Genomic DNA, 24,543 nt, shown 5'->3' with positions numbered 1-24,543 from the left:
TCTTTCTTTCTGCTGCCTCTTAAAATAAACCATTTCCGCGTTTGTCCGTGTACGGTTCTGATTTCATTTGACTTTTTAATGTTTGTAGTAATAAGTTTTACCCCACGATGGTAGTTTCTCAACATGTGTGTTATATGTAAGCCACAACAATAATTGTACCAGGGTCTTGAAACTTATACAGTACTATAGTAAATATAAACTTCAATTCCATAAATAATTTATTTTATTTAATTACATATTCTTACTCTATATTTATTACATATAGTGAATTTAAAATGTATTTTTAATACAATACAAGCAAGTTTCAATTATTAAGCTCCTTATAGTCTAGTATTACATGTTCCTAGTCTATATCTACTAATAAATACTAAGTAATAAATAAGTATTACTTTTTTACATTTATCTATTTGAAGCAATTATATTTTGGTTATTATAAACTAGACCATAGTTTCGAGAGTTACAGAAGGGATATCTGTATTTAAATTACTTTTGGTACGAAATAGTTATTTCCTTTTTTTAGTTTTTGATTGGTTTTGGGAAAAGCATATTAAAATTGTATGCATATTTTCTTTGTGATAATGTCACGTAAGTTCATGTCATAAAGCATATCAAAAGCTAATCAGTAACATATAATGTTTAATTCTTCTTATCAAACCTACGTATGGGATTTTCTCAAATTAAAAACAATATGGAATTTATTGAAAGTTATTTTGTTAAAATTAAATAAACGTCACAGAGCTCAAATTTAAATTACTTAAATATCATTTAAATCTTATGTTAAAGTCATAAAAATCAAATGGTTACCAAAGAACAAAGCTTAAGAAAAGTTTAATTTAGTTTTAATATCATTTATTCTTTACTTAAAAATAATTTGTTTGTTTGTATAAATATAAATATTTGGTTTAAAATTGCTTTCACGTTAATGGTTTAAAATCAATGTTTTGCTTGATAATTGTTTACTATGTGCAAACAATAGCGTCTTCTAAAGACATCGCAGCCATACCTCGATTGGCATGATTGGACACTTTAATTACTTTACAATAATTTAACAAATTTCATATTGGTTTTGCAAAAATTAGACTAATACGCTCCCTAGCCTAACGTATTTAACATAAGTCAACTCGACATTTGGTTTTTTATATAATCAAGGATATTTTTATTATTATTTGCCCTTATCGAAAACACTGGGCTTGGCTTTTCAAGAGATTTTCCACATTCACCTGAGCAAAAAACCCGTTCCACAAAGTTGTGGATTTCCTTATTTACATAGAAACAGTAAACCTACATACAGTACACCTCTCCCTGAGAACGAATGAAAGCATTACATTATTTTACATAACATCGTTTTATAAAATACTCACAAATGGTTAATTCGAACAAAAACATTTACATATAACCAGGACTAGCAGGTGTTGCTAGAATAAATTAAATCCCAGCTCACTACAAGCGCATTTAGTAATAGTATAAAAAATGTCGTTACTGAAACCTGAATATAATTAGTTTATCTTTAAGGAAACTGACAGTGTTTTTTTAACAGTTCCGTAAGGAATCATAACTGAAACACAAGTATGTTCTTATTCTTTACACTTTCTATAGTAACCAATTCTTTTAAATTGTCTGTCTACTGTACAACCGGTGAGACAGTGTCAGCCCTCGCCTTCCACGCCTTTCTGTTGACGTATACGTAGGGCTGAGCCCCGTCGTCGGGTAGCTCGTCCACGTACTGCAGCTCGCTGGAGTGTGTAACGTGGGACCGTAGCGGAGGCGGTGAGCGGTAGGCTATCGAGGGTACCGGGGCCGAGGCTGGCGGGGACCCGAACCCAAAGTTGCCTCTCCCACTGACCAGAGACAGGATCAGGGCGATGATAGACATGGTCAGAGACTTGCTGATCAGTGCAGACAAGATACTGAACGACAACGTCAGCAGCGCTGGTGCCATGTACTTCCAGAACTTTGATTTTCTCCCTGAAAAATCATTTCATGAATTAGTAAGACTACTACTAAAGCAGTCGTGTTACGTTGACTAGTATATTTTCAAAAAAGATTGTATATATTTTTCTATATAGGGATTGAGGGGATTGAGGGTTCTATATAGGGCCCTCTTGTACAAAACAAGTTTTAGACACATATAAGCTTTTTCCATAATAGGCCTACTATGGATTCGCAACAAACATTTAACAAATTTAAATAGAGAAAATACCACTCTATAAAACAAACTTGGAATCACGGAACAGTTAAAAATATTTATGTAAGAATTTGATTTTTACTGGTAGGTTACCTTCTATAATTGTAAACACGTTTAAAGCGATCAATAAAAATTTAAATAAATTAGGTAGAGCTTGACCTTCTTGTACGCCTCCGCCGTCGCTGAGGTAGACATTCATCATGCGCTGCAGCTGCAGCAGAGTGTTGTTGCTGAACACAGGCACACTGAGTGTCCAAGTGCCAAGTTGACGTAGCAGCCGCTCAGCCACGTAGGGGGCGACTGCCCGCGCCGCAGGGTCAGGGTCCAGGGAGGCAGCGCGAGGGTCCACCAGTCCTGGGGGTAGTGGAGGTGACGTCACGTTAGCCCTGGAGAGGAACACCCCTGGTATCAGCTCGTAGTCATTGGTCGTCAGCACGTGCTCCAGCTGACTCAGGAACTCCAGTTGCATGCAGCTTGGCGTGAACACTCCGCGACACTGGCTCGACATCACCTGGCCAACCAAACGTGTGATCATGTCATCTGTCTTGTATACAAATGTACAACATGGTTTTACTTGTTTGGGTGAATTTTTGCTGATGTGTGTTAAAGTACATAACAGTGTTCATAAATTGCAAGAAATGTCTGCTGATCACACAATGAAAACATTAGCCTACATAGTAAAAAATCTCATAGGCTAAATTTTAATTATTAGTAATCATTTAAATGATTACTATTTCTAAAAGTATTAGTAATACTTTTAGACATCGAAAACAAAATTATTTAGCACATATCTTAGTAGTATTTACAATAAGCACACCAGTCTAACAAATGTATGTTTACTAACAAACATAACCTTAAACTAAAGATGACAGCTGAGAAAAAGGTTTCTGCGATACTATAAACACACAATATTGTACAACCCTTACAGTTAAAAATCCGTGTAAACTTTTCAAATGCAGGCAAAGTTTACAGCCTTCATGTAATAGTATAGTTAAAAAGTATAGTTTTAATAGTATAGTTGTAATAGTATAGCTAAATTCCAATCAACAACAGTCTATCACTTTTTGAATACCTATATTTTCTTTAAAGAGCTCATAGCTTAGATAACACTATCACTCACTTACTCTGACAACGCTGTCCAACGAGGGGCCAGCAGTGTTGTTGAGCCCTCTACAGTTGACCAACACTCCAGCGAGCTCCAGCAGCACCAACCACCACCGAGCCATCCTCTCTCTGACACTGTCACTTCAGTAGGAAGATGAACCTCTGTTTACAAGATGAACCGAACCGAGTCACCGATGCACCTGTCATCCGGGATTTGTGTCATTGATCACGGCCCTCCACTTTCGATGATCTGCAGGTTAATAGGGCCATGGAAACTGGCGCGTGACAACGCAAGTAAACGTGTCGTGGAAAATCGCACTCTCGCAGATGCGTAGTTTTATGCTGGATTTTACGACGAAAAATTGATCACAACCGCTTTTACATTGTCTCACACACAATGGAAGTACGTGTGTAATTGGTTGAGAACTTCATGCACATCTAAAGTAATGTGTTTTGTATTGCTAGACGTGGTAATTTCAGTATTATAATTATTGAGCATATTGAGTTGTAATATTTTAGACAGATTTCAAGAGTTCCTTGCATTCAGCCTGAAATCCAGCAGATTTTTTTGTATTCATAAAAGCAAAGATAAAACACACTACCTTAGATTTCCCATCTTTATGAAACAGCTAAAGCCGTTGCAAGTACGTTGCACTGTAGAGGTCATGTTTTGGTTACAAGTTGTTTCTTGTTATTTCAGTCATGTAAAACAACGTTTGGCAAAATAAAACGATCTAATCTTAAACAATAACTGGTCTCCTAGTTATATACCGTAACCAAACAGTAAATCACAAATCATGAAAATAACCTCAAAATAATATAAACAAAATTTCATTTACACTATCACGATCAGTGAGTGTCGACGTATACATGAAGTAGTCACGAAAAACTAGCGTCAAAATTTACAACGGGATGACAAGTCAACCTGTCAGAGAAATAATTAATTTATTTCTACTTTTATGGTCCGAAAGTCTTAGGCTATTAATGGAATCTACGAGTAGTTATCTGATATTCGCAAACAACTATGTATGAGGACAACCTTAATGTCTTTTTGTTCGTATTTTGTAATACTTGAATTATAAACAATTAAACATACAATGATTGTATTATTTCATTCAAAATACTGACAATTCATCATATCCCTTCAATCATAGCTCGTAAATATCTTTGGCAAGCGAAGTCCTGAGACCAAGGTTTATGTAAATTTTAGTAGTTTGGGTTGCTTCTTAAAATTGTGATAAACACAAAATTATTTGAAATATAAAAGCTATTCTTTATCAAACGTATATAGTACCTAAAGTTATTAGTGTTCAGCAGTGTTACGCTGTCCTGTTAAAATACACTTCACATACCTGTGTGTTGAGACATGGGATGTTGAGCCAGACCGCTGGCTCATTGAAACAGTATATATACCGGACAGAGCTCTAGCCAATACAGATCATCCTCAACACTACAATATGAACACTTCGGTGAGTAGTACCATAGATTAAACATACGTAGTACTATCAAGATTAAACATGATTTTTCTGGCGTAGAACCCACATTTATAAATACTACAAAATAATTTTAGGTTTAGGAAATGATTAAGAAGTCGTTTAGCCATTAAAACTTATTTCAACTTATTTCATACTGTTGCTTGTTTTATACTGTTAACCCTACTTGTTTCATACTGTTTTAGAGGTTCTATCTGTTTGAAGGTGGATTAAGTTCTCGTATATAAAAATGCATTTAAACTATTTTGATAAAGTCTAAGGACTATATAATATTTTTTGCGCCAACATTGCTGAACATTTCTAAATCACTTTCCTAAAATCGAAGATGGGCATATTCTGCCGAAAAGTTTGCTTGATAACTATATTGTAGTAGTAATTCATTTAAATCGTAGTATAGCTAGATTCCAGTGAAACTGTTTACGTACATTTTTCTAAATACTGTAACTAGGTACTTTGTTACAAAACAAGATATGAAAGTAAAAAACGTGTATTTATGTATGGTGTATTTTAAGTAAGTATGGGTATTTTAACAAATAAATAAATTATGCACCCAAGTTGACTTAAACAATTGTGTTTATTAGATATTCCTGGTGTTTGCTGCTCTGTACACCAACAGCGTGTACTGCAGCTACTACCACGGACCCACCGCCAAGCCTGTAGTCCTCCACAACGGCTACCTGGCAGACACCCATGAGGTAGCAGCAGCCAAGAACGCTCATCTCGCCGCTCTAGCCAAGGAATCTCACTACGGAGGAGACTACGAATACGGTCATGGTCATGAATACAGTGGCTCTTATGACGGCCATCATGGAGACATCAGGTACCACGGTCCCACCGCCATCCCACACGTCCTGCATGACGGACACATCGCAGACACTCACGAGGTGGCCGCTGCTAAGGCTGAGCATTTCGCCGCCGTAGCCAAGGCCAAGGCTCACGGGGGCTTCGGTGACCACTACAGTGGCAGATATGCCTCAGACTACGGTGCTGACCATGGACACTCCCATCATGTGACGCCTTACCATGGACCCCTCGCCAAGCCCGTGGTGCTCAAGTCCGGATACCTGGCAGACACTCACGAGGTCGCTGCTGCCAAGGACCATCATCTGGAGGCTCTGCATAAGGCCAGTCATCATGGTCTTTACGATTTTCATTATTAACTAAAGAGTATTAAATAAATATCTGTATAAAAGTTGTCATAACTGATTCAACATTTTTTCGTTTTCCTCAAACAACACATCTACCGAGCTGCCCATCAAACCACTAAAACAACACTATTCTAAGCCCTCATTGAATTCACCTATAAGAAAAAACAAACCATAATTACTCTCCTAAACATCTGCGACAGGCTGCTATGACATCAACTTCTATTACTATAATAAAATAACGATGTGTCATAATTTTTAACTAATGATGCTTTATATTCATTTTACATTGCCTTCACAAATTAAAAACTGCTTTTGGCTCTTTCTATTTACTTGTAGTATTCAAAGTAGAGAGTATCGTACATTCAACATCGTAACATTCAATGATCAATTATAGTAACATTGCCCATAAATGATTCTTCGGAAGATAAAATCGGCAACTTTTGGACTTGTCATTAGTTATTGAGGGGAGTGATAATACGATCGATCATAAAAATATGAACACCACCGTTGGACTCCATGAACCTTCGTCGTAAACGCATACATCCTACATAAAACTAGACATTTTCAATAAAACATCAGCTTTTTCTTTCAACGCGTTTTAAGTGTCTAATTATTCGTGCTTTTGCAGAAAGCAAAAAGATTGCTTTTATAAATGTTTAGTAATCTGGGGACCAAGCTTTGCTCGAGGAACATCATTAGTTTACTTTGAGACCAGTCTTAATATTGCAGATACATAAATCCATTCCCACACTCCACTTCGCTCGTCTTTGCTACTTCCTTCACCATTTCCTACATCGTGGACCTGTCTCCTTCCCTTCTCATAGCATTTAAGGAATATCGCCACTCTAGCTTAGGAATATCACTATGAAGAACATTGTGGATACGGAGGAGACAAAGGATACGATCATGTCCAGGAATCAGTGGCTCATATGACGGCCATCATGGAGACATCAAGTACCACGGTCCCACCGCCATCCCACACGTCCTGCATGACGGACACATCGCAGACACTCACGAGGTGGCCGCTGCTAAGGCTAAGCATTTCGCCGCCGTAGCCAAGGCCACGGCTCACGGAGGACACGGTGACCACTACAACAGTGGCAGATACGCTTCAGACTACAACGCCAACTACGGACACTTCCATCATGTCGTGCCTTACCATGGACCTCTTGCCAAGCCTGTGGTGCTCAAGTCCGGATACCTGGCAGACACTCAAGAGGTCGCTACTGCCAAACACCATCATCTGGAGGCCCTGCGTACGGCCATCCAACATGGACTCCACGAATATCAATACTAAATCAAAATTTATAAATAAATAGCTGTATAAATCTAACCGTTTTTAAAGTTACTGCTTTCAACGTGGTTCAAGCTATGTGCAAATATCTTCTTTTGGTACTGTATGCCAGTAATACTAGTCATTTTCCAGCCCTGAATTAGAAGATGAGGTTAAAATGCGTAGATTGTACTTTTATTTGTAGATGGATGAATGTTGGCATTTCTAATTAATGGCGGAGATTAAAACCATACTGAAAGATCAAACTGAAGACCGAACTGAAGGTTTCTGAACCGTAAATTCTCAGTTTTTTCGCAATATTGTATATTTATAGATGCAAAGTATACACAATTTTCTAATAAGATATAATCTTTAAGCACTTGTAAGGCAGCTTTAATGTTCTTTTCTTAAGTGTTTCAACAAAAAATATTAGTTTTTAATAGTTTGTTTAACCTATAAGACCATTATTTTTCAAATCATCAGTGTACTAGCTCATATTTTAATTATTCTTCCTTTGTTTCGAATGACATTAATTTAAGATGTCAGTAAAGTATTGTATTTGACGTATAATTGAACGTAAGTTGAGACCGAATAAATGTCAATATACAAAATTACTACATTACGCCTTTTTTGTCGTATTCGCTTTTGTAAGATCTACAACAAAAATCCATGAGACTATTTTGCCACCTACACGTGGCACGGTGTAGTTGACCGTTACATGAGATGCAGGACATTAGAACATTTGCATGAGGAGAGGTAATGGTTAATGGGTACCAAAGTCAAGATCAACATTTACATACCACTTGGTGTCATCACCATTACCAGTAATGTACTGCAGCATCACATTAATAATACCTCAGCTATCAACATCAACAAGACTGTTGCTGAATCTGTTTGACATAGATATTGACAATGGAGAAACTTCCCGTGGATAAAATAGGTCACGGTAAATGCGTGATAATTCTTGCGTTATATATGACATAGAATTTCTATTCTTAGTATAACATTATAATTAACCTTACAGATATGTTTGAACTTGAAATCAGTTAATTTATTTCAGAATTAAAAGGATACGAAAAATTTCTAAGGTTTTTCCGATCGTAAATGCTGCAAAGACATTATGATTAATTAATACTGAAGATTCTATCAACTAAGATGAAAAACTCCTTGTAATTCAAGCTAAAATGGATATATAATATTCATTTCCGAAGTTTAGGGGGAATTTTCTATAAATAAATAGTCCAAAATTGAAAGTATCTCATGCAATGTTTTATGGAGTGTTTAGCCTACTTTATATTCAAATGTCTATCTTGTTATAGCTATAATCAGAATTCAATTAGTGCTGATGCGTGAGTTTTAAAAAACTGTATTAAAAAAGATTTAAAATTTTATTAAATATTAAGTTTTATAGAGATTGAACTGCAGAGCTCTAAAAGAAACCACACGAACAGAAAATACGATTGTTTCGTAGAACCATGTAAATAACTTAATAAATTTACATACGTGTTAAACATTTTTGAAACGTACAATGCCCTCATAAATATTGATATTTATTATTTTTGAAAACATACCAATCACCGGTGAACTATAATAAAGTCTTATTTTATTAAAATTGTGCAGAAGTAAAAATTTTTACGAAGTGGTGATATTTATTTAAACATATACAACAGGCCACCCGTGAACCACACTCAAGTGATGAGCAATGGAAAGTAGCATGCTACACACGAACAAGTTGATGAGATGATGATGGGTCTCCCCTCCCTAACAAACTCCAAAGGATGCTTAAGATTGATTGTATGCTAACCATCAATCAATATTGATATTGTCGTGCAAACGTCGCAGTCATCCCAAGTAACTTGTCAACTAGAGGGGGGACCTAATTAGCCATACTTAAGATGGCAGAGAGTCTGCAGGGACTCAGTGGGTGACTACAATGATCTGCCTCAGCCTGCTGGTGGTGTGTGCTCTGCAAGGGACATGGGCGCGGACTGTGGGTCTAGGACTAGACAAGGACGTGGGTGTGAAGGTGCAGGGTGGGCCCAGGGAGCATAACATCGGGGAGTTACTGGTGGAGGGCCTCAAGGATGTCCTGAAAGCGAACTTTACCGGAGACTTCGACGCTGGGATAGAACCGAAGTCGCTCGTTGCCGCGACTAAACAGTTCGTTACGGAATTACGAGAGTGGATCAAAGATGAAGAGGAAGGTGAGGACTTCTTAATTGATGACATTACTTTACGTGCTAAAATAAATTTTGCTTGTAGTAATGCTAACTAAATTTACTATGAAATGTTCTAACCTTGATTTTGATAAAGAAGCGTCTTTAGTAGTTCTTCGTAGATTGTTCTTGGGATAAATCATTCATAACAAATCAAATAAAACTATGTTGAGTTGCAGTAATGAATACTCATAACATATTTTTCACTTACTTAATCAACTAATAGATGACCATCAAACCATAAAATATGCATCTTAATGAAGTAAATTATACTGCACCGTATTATTATAGTGTTGTATTTAAAAAACATCCCACTCAATTACACTCTTACTCTAAGCCCCTAATGGAATAAGTAAGAGCAAGAGTATTACTATCAAAATTGTGATAAAAAATTTTGCAATGAACATGCTACGATTATTCAATTTAGGTATAGAGTTGTATATAGTTAGCTACATTTTAAATGCATTGTTCTATTTTATAGGATGGCTCATAGACAATAAGACTAAACATTATGTACATAATTATTACACCCACTGACTTCAGTGGCAAACTGAGACGGTTCACCACTTATTATTTGAAAAAATTATGAAAAAAGCTTTTTAAAACTTATAACATAACCACACTAAATAGGCTACCCCCGGCACAACAAATCTACAGACTAAGCGAATTTGTTTTTACCTGTATAAGTTTCCACTAAAATATTCCGTTAAATGGTCAGATTTATTTCATATTTTAAAAATATTATGCTAATGAGCACTTAGGTTTGTTGCTACAGGGAAGGTAGTGTTGTTTTTAATGAGGTGTGTTTTTATCGAAATGTTGATTGCTTAGAATGAAATAAACAAAGTTTCCAAATTTTATTCAGATATCTATCTATATATTAATAGGCAAGCATGTTTCTTTAAAACCTTTATTCTCAGCTCGCGTGCATTGCAGGGAAAATCTACTCATACTGTTAGAAAGATATTTTCCTGTAGATGTGCAGAATCCCTTTAAAAATTAAAATAGGCTCAAAAATAAGCACGAAAAATGAATTTGAAATTAAACAAAATTAACATGGGCTTTATGGGTTGCCATGCTGGTGACGAAATAACAACGAGTTATAAACACAAATCAAAACAAATGTAAGAAATTCCAATCACATGTTTTATTTACAGTGCGGGGTGAAAAGTAGAGAAGCCTGTACAGTGCAATTGGATTTTTTTAGCTAGAAGTGGTTAAGCTGTGGTGGAATATATATTTTTTAAACATTTTATTTAATTTAAAATCTATTCAAGAAAAATAGAACAATAAGCAAATATGATAAAATTTAAATACAGTAGTTAGTCTTAAACTAACAATAAAGCTAACACACACACTTTGCATTTTTTGTCACTAAAAACAACAACTTAAGTCCAAAACATTGCATCTTTTCAATCTGTTCTGGACACAGTTGCTGTTCTCCAATAAATTTAAAGCAAGGTAGTTAGTGTGGTACTGTACTTTAATTTCTTGAAGTATTTGTAACTTAACCTTGAAATTTCCCCTTTGACCGTTGGGGTTCGACTGTCCCTGTAAAGCATTTCGTTATTAACGAACCATGGTGCCTGGAGAATGTGCCTTAGAACTTTAGATTTGAATCTTTGGATGACGTCCAGATTTGATTCACTGGATGTCCTCCACAGTTGGATGAAGATGGACTTTTTTAGTGTGATCATGTGTTCATACGACGTTTCAAATGTTGAGGTTAAATCAAAACAAACAAACTGGCATAATATATTCTTTTAGTTGACGATAGTTTAATATACAGTACTTACTCTACTTTAATAAAATCACTTGGTCATTAAAGAATATTTACTGTGAAATAAAGACGTGATCCAAATCAACTCATTAGTTGACAATAATTAAATAACAATTTATTCATTAATAAATTGTTATTTAATTATTGTCTTCAAAATTAAGTGATGGTTGCTTTGAAAATTATTAATTTAACATGAGCAAATATTACAATATTGCATCTTATTGCAAAACTTATGTCGATCATTATATTATTAGAATAATGTAGTTGCTGTGACTGGGACACATATGATAAACTGTTGGGACATAATGATGATTTACGTTTTGTTTGAAAATATCTTAAGACCCAGACCCACCTTTTAAGGATTTTATACACTCTTATACACACTCTTATATACTCTTGAAATGACGAGATGAACCTTAATAAACTATAGTTTTAAGTTTTGATCCACTTAAATTAGGTATAAATAACAGCAAAATTGTATTGCTAATAATTCACTTATGCAATCTGAAAAGTTTACCAGGTACCAAAGAGGGAAACGTTTTACGATAGCCAAGATAGCAAGATTCGAGTTTGGTTTATAAAATGCAGTAGCCTAAATACTGAATGTTTTCTGATAAAACAGACAATGCCATTTACTAAATTATTTTTTTTAATCTTAAATGAATATTCTTTTGTAAGTAATAAAACATTGTCCCTAATTGACAACATGCCAATTTGTTTGTTTTGATTTATCCTCAAAAATTTACATTTGAACTTTTAACACATGATCACACTCACTACAGCCAAAAAGGTTCATCTTTAAGGATTTCAACATAAATTAAACCGCTTCTAGCTAAAAAATCCAAATGTAGGCCTAGATATTTTTGGTCGAGTTTCGACCACTGGGCGACCTCTAGTATCCATTAACAAGCACACTAACAACGACAGCATGCCAGAACAAAACAAAATTGCATCATAAACAACATTCTAATCATAATGTAAATATCTAATGTTTCAGTGATTACTACAACGGTTTATGTATTTCCATAAGAATAACACTAGCATTTTTAACTTGATTTTTCCCCTCTTTGTAACCATTTAACATACAACAACGCTTCAATATACTATCTATATTTAATTCCGTAAGAGAATCGGCCCCCACAAAATATCTCGAGCTACAAAAAAGGTATAATGGTTGTTTAGGATTCATTTTAAAGCTTAAGGTCCAAGGACGGTAAAAATATCAGAAGTGTCAAAAATCAACCCTGCTCTGCCTCACAGGCCGTCAAAGATCCAGTCGTTTTTAAGTACTTCTACAGTGTTTCTATAAGCTGTTTTAAATATACCAGCTGATGTAAGCATTGCGTATTTGTTTGTTTATTGATTTTAGTGTTCTGTTTTTAAGTGAGAATGGTAATGCAGGGTTGAAATGTATCGTTTTAGGGGAATACCGCGACTACGAAGGAAAGTATTTAGAATGGTGCACAGCATAGGGAATGGTTAATAAGGCCGTATTGCCACGGAGGTAAAGGACAGTAATTGCCCTTAGTATTATTTAATTTTGTTTATTCCTTCAAATCGTTTTGGAAAGATATTGAGTCATTTTATGTTTTTAGGGTGAACAGTATTAAAACCCAACTTTTACCCCATAACCCCCAAAAAAATCATTATTCCCATAGCCTGATCATGCGGGTTCACTAACTCGTTCGAATAAACGAGTTGTGCTGTCAAATGAAAAGGTTGTGTATTTTATCGATGCCTTCTCATATTTATCCCAAGTTTATTTTACTTTCTAACCGTGTATTGTTTGTAGGCAGACACTTCAAGCGCCACAAGATGATGGCCCGCATGGCTCTGTGGATGAAGACACTTCTGTTGGGTGTTGTGCTGCCCGGTGCAGTGGCTGTGGCTTTGTTTGCAGCCTGGAAGGGAATCACTCTTAGCCTTATGGCTCTTTTGTTGGCCGGCATCATTGGCATAAAAGGCCTTGTTGCTTCAGGTATGCATATTTACATTTACGCTATACTATACTTACACACGACTTGTTGAATGTCAAGGGCCTTTTCCATTAGTTCACTACCCTACCTCTATATAATTTGCATGTAACAACACATAGTTGAAGTTTTAAGTAATATCCTGGTTCTAATTTTATCTGGCCTAACCCAACCTAAAATAACCTAATAATAAAAAGGATTTGTAGATAATAACAACATTCTGAAAAATTAAGTTTTAGTGAATTAAAGGTTTGAGTTCCCTTATAATGTTAAATTCTTAAGGACTTGCATTTATTCTATAAATCATATCATAACAGACGTCCTTTGTGTGAAATCACTCTACAAGGAAAGACAACTCTCTATATAAAACCCACAGTCAATTTAGCCTAACATAAAAGTACATGTGTCAACACAATCTCGCAATTTCTTAAGCAGTGAAAAAAGAACTGCATTAAGAAAGCGCAAGCTTGTTTCTGGCGATGCGGTAACGTATAATCAGAGGGAACTACTGTATTATATGAAATGTGATTTTTTTTTCGTGAAAAAAATGTTATCTGAAGTTGTAATCCTACAATGAAAACTTATAATCTGACATTTTGCCAAAGATTTCTCTATTTCAACTCATAATTTGAGGTATGAAAAAGATAATTTTCTAAATAATGGGTTTCTTAAAAATTCTTTAACCATTTTATTCCATAGCAATTTATCTCAGTCAGTATCTATGGAGACAAATTTCAGACCTGGAAAGATTCAAGAGTCCATGAGCCCAAATTTATAAAGTAAACCATTTCCAAGTATTCAAGTGTTTTCGAAATGATTTTGGCCTGTTTGGTGTTGTTTGTGATGATGGGGCTGGTTAGCTTGGAAGCATATCAAACCATAATAAATGTCATGGGTGGCCCATCTGAACACCTAGATGGATTGAATCTTGGAGATAGAATAACCAGGCCATCTTGTGACACATCCCACCATCTTGTGAGGTCACAGCTGATTTCGTCAAGACAAGACCTAAATAACTGTAAGGAGGAGGATGAAGTTATATTGCGATTTGTAAACTATAAAATGTAGGTCGAATAATTCAATACACTTCCTCATAAACATTTGCCTTCATTATATCACCTTTGTTTGCTAGTATTCAACATAAAAATTATAATGAAATAAAAATCTAAGGACATTACCGCCACGCACATATTTTTATTCTTACCTGTATCGGCTGTGGCATTTTACTCCAAATGAAAACGTTGCCAGTATCTCTGATTTTTGTTTGGTCAATCTTTGAATTTGAAATACCATATGAATATCGTTATGATAAAACATTAAAATAATAAAGTTTGGTAGCCACATCACAATGAGCGATGTAGTGGACTTCTCATTATTATTCTGTGTTTAGTTATTATATTATTATTATTTCAGTGTGGCCTTCGTTTGCACGGATACAATATAGGCCGTTAGTCTCAATTAATTGCATCGTAATTAATTGTTCCAACATTTGTTAGCATTTGCATTTGTCCAACTAGATTAGTTCTGATAGTATTGAATTCTATGTTTTAAAATCTAAAATGATACATTTAATCACAGTATAATTTCTAAACTATACATTTACAAGCAAACACATCCTTTGCCCATCTATGTATATTGAATATTATAACCTGCTCGTCACCATGTGCCCCGTACTGATATGAGCGGGATTTCATATAGTTCATTAGCGTTATCAACATGCGTTATGTATCAAGTACTAGTTAAAACGTATCATAAAGAGCATCAAAAATAGGCAGAACATAAAATATTGCATGCCAAGACTAAAGAGTACTTGGAACTGCCACAAACCATTCGCTTAACTGTAACGCACACAATAAACCGTATAAAACATACACGTATACACATTTTAAAGTTTTATGGATCGGTAAGTTTTACGGGTTAAATTGAAAGCGTTGTTTATTACGGTAAAGCTTTTACCTCAGATTTCAAACAATCGAAGTAAGGAAAGGTAACAGCAAAACAGTTGCAGTTAGTCGTTGGGATTGGCTTGCTGGCAAGCATTTTAATTTTGCATCCAAAACAGCAGAAGGTTCTTCATTCATAGCGTTACAGAACTGCATACCCATGCAGAAGAGAAGCCGGGTAGTCGTTGTCTTTTAAACAATAGTACCGGGGGACCGAGCCTTGCTCGGTTGTGGTTAATTGGGTTAAATAGTTAAAACAATATCGTAAACAGAGACATTTTATTATTTACGAAAAACATTCTTATTACATACCATATACATTTTATCGCAGAAAAAATAAACAACTCTGTACTGTAAAGTTGTACTCTGTAGAAGTATGAAATTTTAAACAAAAATAAGATACACTTTTATGATCTTGACTAAGTTTAAGTGACCCTCGAAACAGAATTTTTAGGGGAGTCTAGTCATTGAAACCCGTTGTTCGACTTTTGCACTCACAGGTGATAGAAGATAAAAGTATGATTCAAACAAAATCATATTAGTTTAAAATGCTCGTGACAACGATTTTTCGCTTTTGCACTACTACTTCTGAAGATACTAAGATTCGATCTCATTTTTTTCATTGGGATTTAGTATAAGGTAAATGTTTCATGTCGATTTAAACTCCCAGATTTAATTAATTTACTTGGAATTTTGTTATAATGATATGATCAAATCTATTTCTGATCATAAAAATTTTTCGATCTAATACCACACCAGTGCTAAGACTTTTAGTTACCAAATTAGTTTTTTCACCAACACTCGCAGTTCCCAGCAATAGGCCTACTGGTCCACCAATAACTTTCTTATCTCAAAAATTATCCATTCCTAAAATTACAACCATATTCTTCCCCTAGTTTTTAAATACCTTTAGTTAGAACATCCATAAACAATCAAATCTTAAGTGTAATTTTTGCTTAATATATACAACTGATGTTTTTCCCTTTGTACTGTATTTTGTAATTTGCTAGTATACTGTGGATAGTTATCAACACATGCTACAAGTGTTTTGTTTACTTTTTCCTTGTTATTTTGTTCAACCAACATAGTTACTTGGCAACCCATAAGGCCAATGTAATTTTTTTACATTTTCAAAAGAGTTGTGTGGCGAAAAACGAATTTTCCTGAGGTAGTGGCTGTCACCAATCACGTTTTTAGGGCTATAAGTCCCTAATTCCAAAATTTAGTCAAAACCGATTTCGAGATATATATTACAGACAGACATACAAACAACAGACATTGCTCGTATTTGAGAATAGGACTTTCCCAATATAAAAAAATACCTTTCAATTAAGATAACATGTTTTTGAAAATGTTGTCTTATTTGGAAAATACCCCAATTAAACAGTATGTGATAGCCCTCAAGCTTTAACAATGTTCAAATCCTCATTTCGTGGCCTGGTTTTTAATAAATATCTTCGCTTTTTATAAAACCGCTATATTACTCCTATTCACAGGACACGTAACCGTGTTAAATGTACAGCATTTGGAAGTAATTTGGATATTTATATTCACATAACAAAAGACATTAGTTATTTAGGTGTAGTAGCAAACACACGTAAAGCAGCTAATTATAGGGCCATGGGCTATGCCGAAACAATGAAGGAATAAGCATATTCTGGTCAATGCATAAATTTCTTGTTAATGTGCAAGACTAGTGCAAAGCAAAGATATTTTAAGATGTAATACTGTAGTGGGATTTTGTATTTTGGGTCTAGACGAATATACATACGAATATATTATGTACGAATATATATACGAAAATATGTACTAATGTTGTGCGGTGTATTTATATTAGAGAGGAAAAAGTCGATAGGTTTGGTATAAAAGAGTATAATTTATTACGAGAAAAATGAATGCGTGATGTTATGAGCGGTGATTCGAGACGAATGAATTCAACAATGAAAATCAACATATGGTCATATGATGGGAATCGCAGATGGATTGTTAAAACAAAGACATATAAAATTAATACAAAAAACAAAGGCAACTTGACTGAACAATTGTTGCATACAGATTGTTGCGCCTTCACAAATATCAATACACATCCCACATCTCTGGCGTGGTGTGGCTACGACGAACAACAGAAGGCGTTATGTCTAACAGTCAAAATAATCAAAAATATCCATCAAGAAGTGAAGAACCCTTTATGAACTGGTTTAATTTTGCGTTACTAACACATATTTGTGTTTTAAAATTATTGTCAATATTCTTAATTTATAATTTTGACACGTTTAGTCAAGTAGTTTTCAACATATACTTCAGGTCAGAGATCTCTGCATTTTCGTTTTTCTTTTTTTAATTCTCAGAAGCAAACTGATATTCATTTTAGTTCAGAAACGTAAACCTAGCTTGAAAAGTTTAAAATCGTACTGAATTATTCAAGAATATTTAATAGTACACTACTATCTAATAAACAAATGGGGTTACTAATGGTCCACCTATCTAATGGTCTGGGGTTACCAATGGTCCACCTATCTAATGGTCTGGGGTTACCAATGGTCCACCTATCTAATCCGTCCAATCGTGTTTAATAAGTTGTGTTAACAATAGCCTTTCACCTTTGTATAGTACTACTGATATATGTATGTATCCATAAGCAAAATATCTCGTAAAATGTATTGGTCCATAGTTTGAAAATAAATTGTATAGTTTGTTTACATTTACTATTCGACATTATTTTCGATTTGTCAATTTATTGAGGGTTAAGGGAATTTTAATGCTCGATGTAGTGTGTTATTCTTAATCAACACAAAGCATTCTCCGCCTTCGCAAATGTCAATGCTTTTTGTACTTCTTGAACGTGTTGCACTCGAGAAATCCTATTGAAGCTATTGAAGGCGATGTGATTTTCAAATAAATATCTGTTCTAATAACTGTGATCTTAAAAATGTCTTAAAAAATTGTTAATAGATAGTAATAATTCACCTGAATAAATCGATTTAACTGAAATCATAAACATTTTAAATTAAATACCCACAGTATTAACCGACTCTTGAGCAGTAAATATTACCAAGATACTTTAAATGAATCCCTGCAACCAGGCTATTCATAATCTCATGATCATATTCTACACGGGTTTTAATGGAATGTACTTTTAATATTATTGTTATTGTTATATATTTTGAACACATCTCAGATATTTAATAGATCACTTGTTTAATTCACTCAAATAAATACTACATACAACGCCGATCCATGCAAGATTTAACTAGAAGGTTGTTAGTCCAAATATGGCATTAGTTAAAATAAAATGTAATATGAAACAGAGTTTTAACCAAATATAAGAAATTACCATGACATGTTGTTTCTACAATAGATGGTAATAGTACGGTTTGTATTTACAGTTGGATAAAGTGTTTCAACATTATCATATGATATGATAGGTAGTTCTTTCATCAAGTTATTTCATTAAATTAATATGAATTCCCGTTTGCTAGAATTAAATATTAATAATTTATGTCCAAGATTTGCTAAGAATGTCATGTTTCCAAGCGTTGAAATCAACCATCAAAACAAATCCACTTTTCCTTGACCTTTTGTGTTATCGATTTTTGCCATTCAAACTTCTTACATTATCTACACTTACAACCTTTTTCAACAAATCTCTTAGAGATTTAGAGCTATTTTCCATAAACGATAATCATTCAAACACAGTTGTACAAGAAAATAGTAATTATGTTACAACTCTACAAAATAGAGTAATTAAGTGCAGTTCATACTGCAAATGAAACCAACTGTTACTCTAATTTAATGAAGACCAAATAACCATTTTATCTATTGTTTTCATAAGACACTAGGCACGAGCTTGGGAATGTTTTTCACTTTACTTCAGGCTAGACCTTTGCAGCACTATCACATACATAAAATTCATTGGTGATTTGGTGGGATTTGAACCTGGGACCTCAGGGACTAAAGTCCCGCGCTATACCCACTAGCTTGCTCCCCGAGATAAACCATTATAATATTAAGGCCTGAAGAAATTTATTCTTTTTCATGTTGAAGTGTAATACATAAAGTTAGGATTTTCTTGTTTATTACTGCATCTTTCAGCAAATCCATTGTCAGGAAAAATCATTGGAAGCGTATAAAACTTATTATTGAACCTACACTTATTCATTTTAATTATAACATCAACAAAATTATCAGTACAACTTTTTCAAAGAAATAAATTTTAAAGGAAAGAAACACAAATTCTCACCACTATAATTTAACTACATTAATGGGTATATACTATTTGCAGCGTCCAAGGGGGCGGCAGCGCCGCAGCACGTGGTAGTCTCAGGGCTACCCAGCCATCATCATCACCAGTGGCGGAGGGAGCAGCCACCAGAGGCTGGGGGATGGAGTGACTCAGCACAACACATCGTGTACCGCGCTTACACATCATGAACTTCACACATCAGCGATCAGCAACACGTTAATGACTGACTACGACCTTTAGTATTTATTGTTAGTAAAGTTAATTTTATAACAAATGACTGCATTTAATACTTGGACTTCCTCTTCTTCGTGAGAATATTATGGAGTTCTAATCGTGAATAAAGGTTCGTGATGAATTCAAATCGGAAAAAGGTCAGTGGTAGGAAGCTATCATGACTGCAGCTGTGACAACGGTAGCACGTCTGCTCAGACCACGGACCACCTACCATGGATCTCCCGTAGCTTCTGTCTGAGCGAGTCGTGATCGATACCATGGATTACATGAAATATATCATTGATTTTGTATACTGAGAGACATGCCATCTATATAAACTAGATTTAGCCAATATTTTATTCGAATCAAACATAGTTGAATGAGTGTGCTAATGTCAAAATGACATTTTTCTCTTTTAGCTTTTGAATCTTTGAACCAATACAGGTTTCGCTCCAATTGTCCTTCCAGTTTAGCTTGGTTCAAAAGTCTGTATACGTTAGAAAGTATTGTATTTGATACAGTAGTTAAAACATCAACACACTCAGGCAGTGGGTCAATGAAGCTAACGCATTTAATTCATAAACTGGCTAAAATTTTAACATCGGATTGAGAGTCTCCTCTCTCCATATACAAATATTATACGCTGTATATTATGGTTTATTCTATTTTATGAAAACATTCTTTGGGGACACATGTACATAAGGAATGTATGTAAGGTTTTGTTGGTGTGGAAACAATCCTGTAAACACCAATGTTCACCAACCTACACCTACTGCTGTTTTTCGGCGTTTCTATGTAAGTTACGTATGGTAATTTTTCCCATTGAGTATTTATTTTTATTTTAAGAACGGATCAATGATGGAAGCTTAAATTAAAACAAATTGTACAGAAAAATAAATAGTATTATATTCAAAGTTGAAATAGTGTACATATTAACTACTGAGTCGGAGGTGTGTTGTAGTTAACCAGCACCGTCCTGTCGCCGGTGGGGCGTGACACGGTCATCATGCGGCCGTACTCGTACGCCTGGCCACCCCCCGGAGCCGTGTAGTAGTGGTCGTGCTCGAACGCGTGTCCACCCTCGTAGTGAGGGGCCGGTGCCAGCTCGAAGTGCGCCGGAGCTTTGATTATCTCCACGTTGGAGTACTTGCTGCCTCCGCCATCTCCTCCGCCGCCCCCGGTACCCCGGAGCGCCGTCATCCCAGCCAACATGAGCGCCATCATGGACGCCATCATAGCCTTGCCTGCCACCGCTGCTAGGGAGGCGAACCCCACGGCGGCCAGCGCCCCCGCAGACCACAACATCGCCCCACCGTATCCCTTCTTGCGTCCTTCTGTATACAGAACAAACAAACCTAGATTAGACATACAGTAGCCTACCGGTACTAGAAAGTGACCAAGTATGGCTCAGCATCCGATAGCCAAAGAATTTCCAGTTTTAATGTGCAAATGTTATACGAACAACGAACAGGTGCAAAGACTGGTACTCACTTACGAGGGGACCCAACTATCATGTATGAATATTGTTGCTGAAATAGATATTATAGATAAGGACAATAATGTTGTACGGTACAGTTAAATTGTTATTGTTCCTTTAACGCTTACACACTGCATATACGGTACCAAATTTGCAAACGATCATTGTATTAATGCAAATTTAAAATTGCATTATTTTCTTAATGTTTATTCATCTTCGTTTGAAACAAAACCTAAAATATATTTATGGTATAAGACTTGTATTTGGTGTGTAATTGATATACAGGGAAAGACAATAGAGTAGATCACACTAACCTGTTACGGATTATACCCGTAAAACTTAACTCAGCATACGCCACGTGGATATGACATTTATCACAAATTCACCAGGGACAAGCACAAGCTGGGGAAAGGCACCTCAAAATTGTTAAATCCAAAGCCCAATAGATTGTACACCATTTTAAAGCCATTTTTGTACTATCGGAAACAACGCCGAATATTAGCTGTCTCAATTTCAATTCACTAAAATAGTATAAATAATGCAAAATGTTTATATAGGCTCACACGTTTCTTAAGTGTGGAAACAAAGTTTAAATTTCTTTATTGGGTATTTTCATCAAACATAAATTTAGTCGTTTTAAAAGAAAAAAAATATTACTTTGATGTTTACCTTGATAGGGGTTTTTGTGGCAACCTCGTACTTTAAATTCAATTGAGCCAATCCTAGAACATATAAACTTACAATGCATACCAATCATAAGTTACAGGTGATTGATAGTTACAAAGATATGAAAGCTTTTGATAAAACAACACTTGAGGAGCTGTTATTTTATGTTGTCTATACGTCGTCGACTTTATGTAGGTAGCATCTTGAATAATCATTTAGCATTTAGCAGTAGCTTAATTATATCAGTTTTGTCAATGATTTTACTGAATTACTATAATTAATGTAGTAGTACTGTACACTAAAAAGAAAACAACTTTAACATTACTTTGATGTTTGATTACTTAATCTACTGTGACTAAAGCATATTGAAATATAAAACCATTACTTTTTGGCTGGCTCCAAAATTACATATAAGAAACACAGTAATGTGTTTAATCGCTTACGCTTCAGCTTTCTATTGTAGGCTTTTAGCACGTAGGCTACTCCCATCGAGTTTACGACACAGTAAAAGATTAATGGGTTGAGTTTTCAAGCTATTTTTACCACCGACAGTAGAAGGGCAAGGTTATCCTAGAGCTACGATAAAACATCAGATGGGTCAAAGGTTAAGCCGCGTCGTGAGAACGGATTCTCCACATTTTTTAGAGAAAGTTGCTTTACCTGGAGCATTGTAATTTCATAAAAGTCATAAACAGCTGATTCCAATGACCCGAGTGTCTCACTGATAGTTAGCGGGTTCCTTTCACCAAACAGCTCATTGTGTATAGCCATTGATGAAACCATTGACTCTAGATACTATAAGTAGACTACTTTGTTACACTACTGTGAAATCGACCGTTTTCGTTATAAGTTTTCACGGGCTAAAATTCATCATTACATTGTTTCCTACGCAAAAAAAATTTACAATGCAAAAGTATTGTTTACTTCTTCCTTTTAGGATTTTGCCGACATAAAAAACAAGCATTTGTTATTGCTTGGGTATATGGTTGGGTATATGGTCAATTGTTTTATCACCTGTTTAAATTCGCAACAATCGAAAGTGTACAAACCACATGGATCATAAACATAAACAAATGACGTTTTTGGCCCGAAAGTAGACAAAACCCCTATACTAATAGCATTAATTAACATATGGTTTTGTTTACTTTTGGGCCAAAAACGTCATTTGTTTATGTTTATGATCCATAACGGGTCTTAACTAGTATTCGTGGTACAAACTATGTAAGTTTGAGCTTAAATAGAAGGCATAACTTCAAAATGGGTATTAATTATGAAATGATCCTATCTCTAAAAACATGTATATTCCAATATCTATTTTAGGCTTAAGAATAGGATAATATATCTTTTTAGCATACAGAGGCAACTATTTTACAAAAGCAATGCACTAGTAGGCATTCTTTATTTTATTAGGAAAAATGGATTGTTTAAATTATTTGATATATGTTCTGTGTTTGTAACATTACATTGCGTTTTAGATAGTATATTAGTTTGAGGAAAATAGGAATTATTTTGAGGACTAGTCCTGAAAATAAGTGTTTACCGGACGAGTTCGGTTAACACATTTTGGACGAGTTGACGTACGATAGCTTACGCCATACTACTAAATCTGTACAAATCCTTACATATTACCACCAACTAAAGGACTAAAAATCACTAGTAATAACCTTTAAGAGAGTTTGTGTTTTTGTTTATTACGACTCATTGTTACCCAAATACAGTACTGTATAATCAGCTGATTGGTGCCCGGTAAAACTCATTACAGTACAGTAGTACGCAATGAAACCCCATTTGATTAAGCTGGTGGCAAACAGCTGTTTTCTGGACTAAATCCTTGCGTGGGAAGTTCGTCAAAATAGTATAGTGTGGCGTAAACACGTTTACGTTTTGTTATAAATTTATATTCTTACATTATTTCTACGTTATATTCTAATTTGTTTTAAATATATTTCTTATTGATCCATGAAACTACACTGAACTACCGGTATAAGGAGAAATACAAATGAATAAATACTAATGCACTACTGTACGAGGGAAAATGTCCTTTTTTATTATGTTAGTTTCTGAACTAGCATTCAACAGATCAACTGCAAATTAATTCACATAGCCTTAACACATTGCAAATGACTTACATTTACATTTCACATTGCATGTATCTAGCAACTCAAAAATGTATTCGAACACACTATCGTCTCATCACAAGGTAACTCAGTGGTTACGTCTGTGCTGATAAGCCAGATATTGCAGACACCACTAGCTCGCCTCCAGACCTCTTTGTCTTTCTCATTCAGGGAATGAACAGTCTTTAGGGCTCTTCTAGGTTTTGCCCTCTTCGACCTATTCCCCTGACTTTAGTTTACTGCACAGATGATTTGTCCGCGATGACAGGCAGTTTGGATGTTAGAAAAAAATAATGAAATGATAATCTGACCTGTCTCCCCGGTAGTGACGATGCCGTCCACCACCTCCTCAGTGAGTGTAGTGACTCTCCGCAGCAGCGCCGGGTCCTCCAGCCGCACTCTGACAGTGACAGCCTCTAGGAGGTGGTGTACTTTGTAGACGTTGGCCAGCGGGTTGGCCACCAGGCCTACTGCCAGCTCGGCTAGCTCTAGAGGCCAGCTGTGTGACGAGTTGGCCTGCACAAATGGTAAAGTGAATACACAGTAAAATGTAGAATGTGCGTTATCTTTGTATTGCTTGTTCGATGGTTAAACTTGCGATATATTTTTTTAAACAGCCTCCTCTAGCACAAGGCCGCCGCGGGGTTGGTGAGTGGCAACGTCACGCCAGCATGTTCATTGCCATGGTAATAACAGTAATAACAAACGTGTA

General features: G+C 35.3%; 3 protein-coding genes across 3 annotated transcripts; 2 read left to right on the top strand and 1 right to left on the bottom strand.

Annotated features, from left to right (window-relative positions):
- Positions 1 to 1,621: 1,621 nt before the first annotated feature.
- Positions 1,622 to 3,411, bottom strand: LOC128994578 (uncharacterized). The gene is made up of 3 exons (XM_054419230.1): positions 3,310 to 3,411; positions 2,345 to 2,696; positions 1,622 to 1,965 (listed from the first exon to the last, which is right to left on the bottom strand). Exons 1-3 carry the CDS (start codon positions 3,409 to 3,411, stop codon positions 1,622 to 1,624), a joined length of 798 nt encoding a protein of 265 aa, XP_054275205.1.
- A 51-nt stretch (positions 3,412 to 3,462) lies between these two features.
- On the top strand, positions 3,463 to 5,975 carry LOC128994570 (small histidine-alanine-rich protein-like). Its single transcript, XM_054419219.1, has 3 exons — positions 3,463 to 3,583; positions 4,607 to 4,758; positions 5,364 to 5,975. The coding sequence occupies exons 1-3, from the start codon at positions 3,463 to 3,465 to the stop codon at positions 5,940 to 5,942; spliced, it is 852 nt and encodes a 283-aa protein (XP_054275194.1). The 3' UTR covers positions 5,943 to 5,975.
- Positions 5,976 to 9,136: 3,161 nt separating this feature from the next.
- Positions 9,137 to 19,586, top strand: LOC128994562 (uncharacterized). Its single transcript, XM_054419207.1, has 3 exons — positions 9,137 to 9,407; positions 12,992 to 13,177; positions 19,398 to 19,586. Exons 1-3 carry the CDS (start codon positions 9,137 to 9,139, stop codon positions 19,544 to 19,546), a joined length of 606 nt encoding a protein of 201 aa, XP_054275182.1. The 3' UTR covers positions 19,547 to 19,586.
- The last annotated feature ends 4,957 nt before the right edge of the window (positions 19,587 to 24,543 follow it).

This window comes from Macrosteles quadrilineatus, unplaced genomic scaffold, assembly GCF_028750875.1.
Source record: "Macrosteles quadrilineatus isolate MER2022 unplaced genomic scaffold, UCM_ALF_1.0 Scaffold_1__1_contigs__length_201487025, whole genome shotgun sequence".
NCBI lineage: Eukaryota > Metazoa > Arthropoda > Insecta > Hemiptera > Cicadellidae > Macrosteles > Macrosteles quadrilineatus.
This window is presented reverse-complemented; position numbering and strand designations above follow the sequence as displayed.

Excerpts from the sequence above, each read along its gene's own strand:
- LOC128994578 (XM_054419230.1), bottom strand. The coding sequence starts at position 3,411 with ATGGCTCGGTGGTGGTTGGTGCTGCTGGAGCTCGCTGGAGTGTTGGTC. Across the intron at positions 2,697-3,309 it reads CGTTGGACAGCGTTGTCAGA|GTGATGTCGAGCCAGTGTCG; the intron begins GTAAGTGAGTGA and ends TTGGTTGGCCAG. Across the intron at positions 1,966-2,344 it reads CGGCGGAGGCGTACAAGAAG|GGAGAAAATCAAAGTTCTGG; the intron begins GTCAAGCTCTAC and ends ATGATTTTTCAG.
- LOC128994562 (XM_054419207.1), top strand. The coding sequence starts at position 9,137 with ATGATCTGCCTCAGCCTGCTGGTGGTGTGTGCTCTGCAAGGGACATGG. Across the intron at positions 9,408-12,991 it reads GATCAAAGATGAAGAGGAAG|GCAGACACTTCAAGCGCCAC; the intron begins GTGAGGACTTCT and ends TATTGTTTGTAG. Across the intron at positions 13,178-19,397 it reads AAAAGGCCTTGTTGCTTCAG|CGTCCAAGGGGGCGGCAGCG; the intron begins GTATGCATATTT and ends TACTATTTGCAG.
- LOC128994570 (XM_054419219.1), top strand. The coding sequence starts at position 3,463 with ATGAACCGAACCGAGTCACCGATGCACCTGTCATCCGGGATTTGTGTC. Across the intron at positions 3,584-4,606 it reads ACTGGCGCGTGACAACGCAA|TGTTACGCTGTCCTGTTAAA; the intron begins GTAAACGTGTCG and ends AGTGTTCAGCAG. Across the intron at positions 4,759-5,363 it reads ACTACAATATGAACACTTCG|ATATTCCTGGTGTTTGCTGC; the intron begins GTGAGTAGTACC and ends TGTGTTTATTAG.